A 10,891-nucleotide genomic window follows, 5' to 3' on the forward strand; every position below is an offset into this window, starting at 1 on the left:
ATGGCGACAGTGATAAAGGAACTATTCCTACTTGTTTAAGGAAATAGCTTGAGGCGACATAGTTAAAGGAGAAACTTATTTAAGGAAATTATACGTAGAAAGGTTTTTTTTTCAAGACGAGTCCAACGAGAAATTCTACGTGAAGAGGAATTTCGAGTTAAACAAGGAATTGAAGATGCGGCGAAGACAAGTTCGAGTTTAACTAGGAGTTCCACACAAAGTAGGATATGATTTCTAGTTGAAATAGGTTTTGGATTCAAGTCCAAATCTATAAATAGGGCGATAGATTCGCTTGAAGAAGATTGCGCACTTACATAGAGAGAAGATCAAAACTTGACGGACGATAGAAGACTTAAACCTGGAAATTTTTGTCTTGGGTAGTTAGGAATTAGAGTTTATGATTTCTTAGCTTGGAATTAGAGTTTATAATTCCTTTGGTTACAGAGGCTTGTAATCTATTGTTGATGTTCAAAGTTTAATAAAGTGGAGTCAAATCCTACAGAGGTGTAGGTCGTGATTATTACCCTTGTGAGTTGGGGTTTGCAATAAAATATTGTGTCATTATTTTATTTGTTTCACAAAACGTAATTGTTGTAATCTGCACAGGAACATATAGAATAAACCTGTTCCTTAAGCAAATTCGGCGGTCAGAATTCCAACAAAATCATATTATAGAAAATCCAAAAACTACACGTTTATACAAATTTTAAAAAAGTTATACACAAAAAGATTGAATGTATACGATGACAAAACTGAAAAACCAAAGGAAATTATCGTCAATACAAATACAAACAATCATATACAAAAAAAATCAAACAAAGAACTGTTAACCGCGAATTATGCAAATGTGGTGAATTATACATATACAAACGTGACTAATTATATAAACTCATGTCAGCCCACATAATTAAGTATAATGTAAGTCGCTAGTAGTAATTATAACAAACTATAGCTATGAGTAATTAAATACTATAAATTTGCTTAAACACATAATTTTTTCATTATTAAATATGTAAATTATTATATTTATGTTAAGCTCTATAATTGTTTTTCTAAAAATAATATAATTTTGTTACACTGTGTAGTTCATTTTTTAATCAATCTTCCAGAAAATCATGAGAAACAAGACGAAAAAATCACATTCGTACATATTAGTTTCATTTTGTTTTGATTCTTTTTAAAAGGAGAATTTCGAAAAAAAATGATTTACCTATTTTAGCTTAATTTAAATTCTAAATAAAGTGTTTAAATAAATAAATATCTTAATACTGCTATTTTTACTTTGTAGGAATACTATTTTTATATTCTGTTTCCACCTCACTAAAAAATACTTCACCATGTCATTGTTCTTATCCTCACACTAGTTAACATATCCGCGCTTCGCGCAGACACTATTAGATTTATAAATAAATTTTTTTGTTTAAAATTTATTTGGTATGTTATCTTTAGAAACATGTAAAGAAAGAAAAATAATTTCATGAAAATTTTCTTTTTGTTTATGCGACTGTAGTAAATTCTAAATTATATTTTAGGAGGGAGTTAAATTATACAGTATTCATAAAAAAAATATTAATGATAAAAGTTACTCTAAACAAATTGATAACCAATAATTAATAAATTAGAAAACATATCATATATATATGTGTGTGTGTGTGAATGAAATTCCTAGAGTGGAAATATACAATTAATTTCAAGTCATGCTAATCATATTATTTTATCTAAAATAATTACATCTTTTAGAATCTATTGCTTGTAAAATAATAAAAGGTTGACTTTTATTTTGGTGAAAATCATCTTCGGTATATTGAGAAATCATGTCAACACTACATAAGCAATTCAATAGGAGTATCATATTTTCATTATTCAACTAAACAATATACTCTACTTAATTTTTTTAATTTAACATGAATCTAATATGAAAAGCAAACATTCAATATTTAAAAAAAATAGCAACACAATAATTATCATTACAGAACGAAAAAAAAGCAACTGTTGCAATATACCAAACTGTTAATAAACACTTATAAATTTATAATATATAAAAAAATACTAATAAAATACAAAAACTCTATAGAAAATCTCTTTAAAATTGTTACTTGTAGCAACTAAGTAAGATAAGAAAAACTATATAACTTGCACATTAATTACTTTAGGGGGTTATCCACATGAAAGGTTTTGAAGTCATGAATATTATTAATTAACAATTAAAAATAAAAGTTACATATATAAAAAAAATGTTAATTATGCAAAATAATACTATTAAGTAATTATTTGAAGAGGAAATTTTGAAAATATATTTTACAATATCACACTGGTGAAGAAAAATAAAAAACATGCTAAATAATTTAGAGAAAAGATAAATGTGATCGGAAGTGATAGAAATGTACCACATCATCTTATTTATTTCTAACATTCTAACTTTATATGTAAATAGATATATTGGTTGTAAGTAAATAATAAAGAGAAAATAACTTAAAATATATTTTTAAAATTTTTATTCCAAAATTATAATCATAAGAAGATGAAAAAAAAAAAGAAAAAGAAAGTGGAAAATTAATCTATTAGGATTGTAAATTAGATGTGAGTTATGGATGATTATTATTTACTCCTAATAAAGTAGTATGTGAAAAGTTTTTATTGTAAATGTTTCTCTATTAATAAAAATTATTTTTAATTAATTAAGTAAATTACTTTTACAAAAATTAATTAATTTAAATAAGAAAAAAGGTCAATAAAGAGAAGGTAAATGTCACATCACTTTTTTTTATGTTTCTCATTTTCAATAATTAAGAGAAGTTAAATAAATTACACTTTTTAGTTTTAATATAATTAATGTGACTAAGGGAAAAAAATTTCTTCATTCTTTTCATTAAATAATTTATTTATTCATTAAATTTTTTAAAAGTACTACAAATAATTAATTTATTTTTTGTTTAGTCTATGACTATTTTTTAATATGATAAACTACATCATATATTTTTTAGGGATATCAATATGCAATAGCTATAAGAAATGTATCATGTGCAATACTATATTTTTCAACCGTGACAAAAATTAAAATATTAATTAGAACTTGACGAAAAAATTACATAAAAATAAAACTATATAACTTTTCATCTTCATTCATAATAATAATAATAATAATAATAATAATAATAATAATAATAACAACAATAATAACAACAATAATAATAAGAAGAAGAAGAAGAAAAAGAGCAAAGTAAAATGAAGAAAATAATGTTAATTGAGCTTTCTAATGTGTTAATTAGTAGAGTTTCATAATTTAATTTTTGTTGAATAGCATGAAATTATATATCTAACTAAAAAATATAATCAAAACAATACATGAATGAATTAATCTTCAAAATATTTGGAAATCATTCAAACTTTTTTACTAATATGACCATCTTCTTGATGAAATCTTGAAATAATTATGATTCCTTCTTCATTTTCATAAACTTGTACCAAACTAATGCAAACATCAATTTGATGAATCTTGAAGAATATATCTATGATCTTTATCAATATGAAGATCATATGGTGAACTTATAAAGTACATGATTGATGAAAAAGATGAAGAAAAAAATGTAAAAAGGAAAAAACTATACTAATAAAAAGAAAGAATGAGAAAATGAGAATGATCATTGAACATAGATAGTTGTTATTTATAGTTTGTGTAAACCATAAGAATAATTAAAAATAAGTTGAAAAGACATATTATTTAAGTAGGGAATGTAAATAGATGGAGGTTTTGTTGTAACTTATTAGGTATAATTAGAATAATAAATATGAATGAATAGAATAATAAATATGAATAATTTTTTTTATTAATAAACAAATTATTTAATGAAAAGAAATGAAAAAAAAATAAAAAAAAGGAGGAAAAAAAGAAATTGAAATAGAGGCCATAGAGAGGTGCCACATCAGCTCCTCTATGATCCTCATTTATATATATATATTGATTCCACCTTCTAGAACTTTCCTAATCACTGCATGACATAAGTATAGTCAACTTCCCTTTTCACAACATGGTAAAAATGTAGTCAATTTTCATTTTCACAACATAATAAAAGTATAGTCAACTTTCCTTTTCACAAAATGGTAAAAGTGTAGTCAATTTCATTTTCACAACATAATAAAAGTGTAGTCAACTTCCCTTTTCACTACACTTTTACCACGTACACATTATAAATAGAAAAAGACCTAGACCTTAAGTTAAATCATTTATAATGACTAGAGACACTAAAAGAAACACATATATGCATGAAGAGTTGAATAAAATGATAGCTGAATTCAAGTATGTATCGATCCACGCTAGCTCATCCCAGAAGTGGTGTAAGGCACCAATATCTTATATGGTCATTCAATTAATACTTTTTTTTTACATAAAGGCATTTAACTTTCATTTATAACATTAAAATCATTCAACTATAAGTTTCTCACAGACTGTCATTTAAATAATAATTTCTTTTTCATAGAAAGTCATTCAACTTTCTTTTATGACTTTAAAGTCACTCAACTATTGATATTTCATTAGAAAATCACCTAAAATTTAATGAAAACATATTTATATTGGTCGGGCGACTTCCTAAATGATATATCAATAGTTGAGCGACTTTGAAGTTATAATAAGAAAGTTGAATGACTTTTTATGAAAAAAATTATTAGCTGAGTGACTTTCTGTGAGGAAAATCTATAGTTGAGTGATTTTGAGGTTATAAATGAAAGTTAAGCGACTCTCAGTAGTATAGGTGATATGATAAAATTATCATTTTATTTAGCGCTTCTTAAGTGGTATGTCAAATTAAACATAGACAAGTAAAGATGGAGGGGTGGAGTGCTCGTCCATTTTAACAAATCAAGACAATTTTTTCTTCTTCTCACACTTAATACTCCCTCCGTCCAACGATAGTTGTCTACTATATTGACTTGACATATTTCTTAAGAAACAATAAATAACAGACATAATATTACTATTTTACTATTTGACTTATATTAAATTTACTTTTTCAGAAATGTGTTAGATGATAAATAATATTTTATAACAAGAGTAAAATAGACACAAAAAATAAATTATCTCTTGATTTTTTAAACTGGACAAGTATTGCTGGACAACTATTAATATAGTGGACAAATATTATTAGACGGATGGAGTATTAAATAACTACATAAAATAGTAGTAGTGGTAAATTTAGAATTTCAACCATTACACGATTAGAATTTGAATATAAAATTTGATGCTTTGGAAAATGTATTAGATATTGAATACTAGTATTTAATAGCAAGAGTAAAATAGATAAAAATAAATAATAAATTATCTTTTAATCTTGTAAACTGCACAAATATTATATTGTTGGACATCCATTTTATATATAATGAACAAGTAAAAATGCAGAGAGGAATTATATGACTTTTTTGGGGATATTGTTGTCCAATTTGGCCTTTTAAATGACATGCATCACATATGGAGTTTAAAGTTTCGAACATTACTAGTATATAATTTCTACATCGTCAAATCGTCCAAATGATATATGCAAACTTCTTTAAATTTATGTGAGATTTGAAATTTTAAAAATAAGACACGTTACATGTTATAACAGACAAAAAAATGATATGATGTAACTTACGTTGACAATGTATATTACTTAAACTCAAAATGAAATACAACTTCATTTCTATTTTTTGTTCTTCAAACTCTTAAAACCATACCATTTTGAACCCTTTGATCTTGGAATGACAATATCTCAATGGGAAACTCACAATTTGGCTCAGAGGGATTTGTTGCTACAATTTGACCTAAACCATCAAAATCACAATCTTTTACTTCTTGTTTGTTTTTCTGAAAAAATGCATTCATAGCATATGAAACTTTGGAAGCATAACTTAGTCCATCACATGAAGCTCCTTGTTCCAATTGTGAACAATCTGAAACTTGACATGCTAAATCATAATTCTTATTCACCAAATCCATGTTTGTTGTGTCCCCATTGAACTTGCACCATCGATTTGGCATTTTCACAATGCCCTTAGCTTGAGTAGGTAACACGTCACGGCCCTGTAATAAGATATGATAAAATCAACTCATGAAAATATAACTTCACTCATTTTAGTGCGGTCTATCAAAAAGTTGGACTTATTTAGGCTAAATATGTGACCAAATTGACTAATGAGACCTTTTAAAATCTTTCAATAAAAATAGTTTTTGTTTGATATTTTATACATAGTTATAACAAATTATTAGTTTATAAAAAAAAACAACAACAAAAAAAAGTTTTGGTTAGGGTTTGGAAATGGATTATGATTCATGGAAAAACTTCAAGAAGGAAAAAAAAGTTTTTCACTAATTAAAGTCATGACGTTTAACTTGAGACATTTGAAATTTTATCACTATATAATGACCATTTTTCAAATACACTATTGTTATTTCGATTCAATTCAAATCGATCATTTAACATGCGTACCTGTAATGATAAATCAATCTTGTACTTTGGATTGCCATCTGCCTGGTAAATACCCCAATGTCTTTGAAATGAACCAAACATCTTGTGAAATTTATTCTCATCACACAAGCTATGTAGATATATGTCAATTGGCCCTGGCTTCATTGGTGTCCCTTTTTTTGATGTTATAAATTTCAATAACCCTTTGTGAAATCTCTCTGCATTTTTAATATTTGCATGTGGATATCCATCAGTGGGCCATCCAATTTGAGCAATCATAATTTTCATATTTTCATATCCTGCTTTTTTTATTGCCCACGCAATGGAATCGATCATTAACTCCACAGCGTTTGTGTATGTAATATTACCATCTTTGATTTTAAATCCGCTATTATTATCAAAGAACGCAAACTCTATGGTGTAATTCATTACGTCTTTAACGAAATGAATTGGGAACATGATGAGAACAAAGGGAGCTCCGGTTCGATTGAACTCCGCTAGTGATTCGATCATTTGTGGTTTTATGTCATCGCGAAAGTCTGACTCCGATGGAACTTTTGTGTGATTCAATACATCCATACCATGTGCAGTCGTTGTTCTAACATGACCTAAACCCATCTCATCGAGACTTTCTCGCATGAGTTTTAACACGGGCACCACATTGTAGTTCGTTACTTGTTTTAAGAACGTATTAGAAAATGGTTCGGACCCCACCGTTAGTTCCCTGAATAAATAAAAAAGGACACATATGTCAAAAATATTTTCGACAAGTCAATTTTCAAATAATAATAATATAATAATGATAAATTACTTACACTATGTTTGCACCTTTGTTGATTGGATCCTTGATTCTATCATTTACCCAATTATATGCAAGGTCTTTCCTATTTGCTTGATACATAAATGAATTTCCCATCAAAACACTAACACTAATATTAGTGCCTGAAAATATTTCAATAATATCATACCCTGAAGTCATTAATCTCAATTGTGAAATTTTATTTTGTAAAAGCAAATCAACAACCATAGATGGAACCAATTGTTGTGTTTGTTGCCTTCCCCATGTGATGCCCACAAAACTATTCACTTGTGTTGCCATGACCAAACATATGCCTATGGTAATTATTAGCCTCATCTTGGGCGATGTCAGAAATTTTAATAAGAAGATTTGATAGAAAAACCTAAAATGTTACGATCACGTATATATAACAACGGTTAAAAATTGTCTTTTTTCAAGAATCAATAATTTGTATGTATAAAAAAAATTGTAATTTTTTTGTGTTTACCTTGTGGAATACAATATGATTTTCGGACGAAAGATTTAAGTTGAATTAGTCCCCTTAGGATGATGTAACTCTGCCATTGATGATACCAAAACAATTTTTGCTAAAAATGTTTTTTTTTTCCAAAGAAGTTTAACAATTTGTTTTTATTTTTACCTTAATTCCGCGATATAATTTACCGCTGAAATTCAATTAAATCCTTTCCGATCTTGCAACTAGAATAAATTTCTATGGGTTCTCCTAATTAAATTTGAAGATCCCAAAAAAGGAGGTTGCCTTTACATGGATAAAAGAGGTTACATATGAGTTACCAAATTTAAAGATAGAAAAATGTGAATTTATTTTTAATGTTTTTTAGGGGATCAGTTTTGTCATAGAAAAAGGAAGGAAAAAAAAATAAAAACAACGTGAAATATGGGGTAGCCCGCTTATTATGGGCTTGCATCTAAAAATATGTATAAAAAATATCTATATTAATTTGATGTAAATATCTAGTAGAAATAATATTTATCAATACCAATCACTCAATTTTTTCAGTTTAGTTTGGAGCCATAATCATAATTCAACTTCAATAATTGTTTTAATTTGATGTAAATATCGTTGTAAAAATATCGTAGTTCGTATTGATTAAAAATGAAGAGGAAAACCAAAATTTGAATATTCATCGTTGTAAAAATATCCACATATACCTTATTTACTATAACCCACTGATAATTAAGTCAATCCGTAACCCAAAACAGACATTAATGAGTGTAAAGATAGAAACAAGGTGGAAGCGACAATTAAATAACAGAGATAGAAGAACAAGGCAGAAGCAAATCAATATATATTCAATAAAAGATCCATTACTGAACCTAGAATTCACAAGTACAAAGTTTCTAAAAAAAAGGAGTAAGTTCCAAAAGCGAACCCAAAATACAAGACTCATCTCAAAATACAAAATACGAGCCAACAAAATATAAATAAAAATAGGTAAGTACAGGATGTCATGTGTTCACCCTCGCCTCCAAGTTGAAGTTGCATAAGGCTCGAATTTGAGCACTGACAACTAGTGCTTGGACCTACATCATAAGACAAATGCAGAGTATAGCGTGCATGAGTACGAAAACAACAAGTACTCAATACACATATTCATGGACCGACTGATCGACCAAGAAAAGTAATAGCAATATTGTTATTTCCATAGATGCAGTTGATTTTGATAAATGACACTAAAACAGTTATTCATATTCTTCGCAGGTAAAGACATAAAAAAGAGATATGTCTTGATTCCCAACGCAAACAAAAAAAAGGAAAGAAATAATAAGAGCTTCCAGAATCAATCAAGCATATCTTGATTGATATGATGAAATCAAGGACCTTGGAGGCAGACAAATCAAGACAAATTACTTTGCAATAAATCAGGGATTATGTAATTACTAGCAAATCAAGGACAAATCAAATCGCAAGAAATAAGGGACAGTACAATAACTATGGTCACTATGGTTACTGAACTTCAAAAAGGGAAAACTTAATATCTATGGAAAGGAGCATCAACAGTGATTGACTAAACCAATCACTAAAATTCAAATCTCACTACTGGAAGGAAAATCGCTCCAACAAAGAAAGCAGTCTCATCAACGAAGGAAGCAGATTCTTACAAGAGAAAATAAAAAATGAAAGATCAAAAGAAATCAGCAGATGACAACTAGACAACCTCTGATTCAAGGCGGAAATCAACTTGGCAAATTCGAAGTAAATCAACTGAAATCGTACTCAATCAAGGCATCATTACAAAAACCTTGATTGAAATAAATTCCCCTGGGTTTTCCAAAATAGAGCTAAAATACACCTCAACATTCAGCGTATAAATGAAGACCTCAGAAGACCAATAATATCACACACTTCACTTCAACTTATATTGTAATCTTCTTTTATCTTTCATAAAACTCTGTACACCTTAGAGTGAACAATTGTAAAGAAAAAAAAAAGATCTGAGTGTAGGTTATACAGGTAGAGGTTGTGTCAAAGAAGAAGGTCTGATTTGCATATAAGACGGGCTCTTAATCGTAACATTCTGTAACACTCAAGTTCTCAACAAGCTCTTAAGGAAACCCTTGTTACCCAAGGGGACTGAACTAGGCACCACATCGGTGATCCGAACCAGTATAAAAAACACTCTGTGTTATTTACTTACTGCAAGTTATTATTACTATTTATCTGTTTTACTAACGTGCAGGTGAGTCGACTAACCAGAGTAGAAAGTCGACTTAAGGAAATTTTAATTCACCCCCCCTCTTGACTTTCAAATATGAAATACTAGAATAAAATACAAACAGCTGTCAAAGAGTGGAATTTAAAAGAGATGCACATCAGTGTACAAAGAACAAAAATAAAATAAGTACAACTAACTAATTGAACCTAACTAGGCCCCTATAAATCCAAAAGATACACTCGTGTGCAAGATAAGTACTAAAAATCCGAACGAACCTCTATAGGCCCGACGAGTACAGAGAATGGCTAACACTACTGAGAGCGGAACCCCGTGAGTCCACAACTGGAGAAAGTGTAGTCCCAACCTCGAACCACATATAGCCTCCCAAGTAACCAATAAGACTACGACTAGATCAAATCCCAGACATGAAGGACCTCATGTCAAATCATCATATCGGGACAAAACTAAGGCCAAATAGCTCCAAATAACACAACTATATAAATAAAAATTACACCTCGGCAAACGTTGATATGGCAAAAAAGAAAATGAAGGCGTGTAAATATTTATTTTTATTTGTTTGATCATATTCTCATATCAATATGATGAAAAACATATTTTAATGCTAGTTAAAATTTATACGGCTCGACTCTTAAAACGAAATTTGTGACAAATACTTTGGACTAGAAAATAGTGTGCAATCGAGTTTTCCTGAGAAATTTAGGGGAACTAATGTACTTTGACAAAAATAAAAATAAATAGAAGATGACTTATACTCAGTGTTGTGGACGGCGAGAGGCGACAAAAGGCGACAAGGGCCTGCCTCGCCACGCGGCGAGGCGAGCGGCGAGGCGCTTGCCTTTTTGAATAAAGGCGCCAATTAATACCAAAAATTAAAAATATTTAATTGCATATTTTATCCAAAGTCTTAATAGCAATAACACGTATTAGCAAATATTCAATTCAAAAACCAATAG

The 10,891-nt window shown here is 28.6% G+C and overlaps 1 protein-coding gene across 2 annotated transcripts; it reads right to left on the reverse strand.

The window, feature by feature from the left end:
* Positions 1-5,530: 5,530 nt before the first annotated feature.
* LOC107017281 (glucan endo-1,3-beta-glucosidase 8-like) lies at positions 5,531-8,085 on the reverse strand. 2 transcript variants are annotated; one of them, XM_015217541.2, is made up of 4 exons: positions 7,727-8,085; positions 7,256-7,621; positions 6,462-7,164; positions 5,690-6,055 (listed from the first exon to the last, which is right to left on the reverse strand). In XM_015217541.2, exons 2-4 carry the CDS (start codon positions 7,573-7,575, stop codon positions 5,690-5,692), a joined length of 1,389 nt encoding a protein of 462 aa, XP_015073027.1. In that variant the 5' UTR covers positions 7,576-7,621; positions 7,727-8,085. The 2 variants fall into 2 exon arrangements, with proteins under 2 accessions (XP_015073028.1, XP_015073027.1); XM_015217542.2 differs by lacking the exon at positions 7,727-8,085 and having other exon boundaries at positions 5,531-6,055; positions 7,256-7,575.
* Between the last annotated feature and the right edge of the window lie 2,806 nt (positions 8,086-10,891).

This window comes from Solanum pennellii, chromosome 4 (assembly GCF_001406875.1).
Source record: "Solanum pennellii chromosome 4, SPENNV200".
NCBI lineage: Eukaryota > Viridiplantae > Streptophyta > Magnoliopsida > Solanales > Solanaceae > Solanum > Solanum pennellii.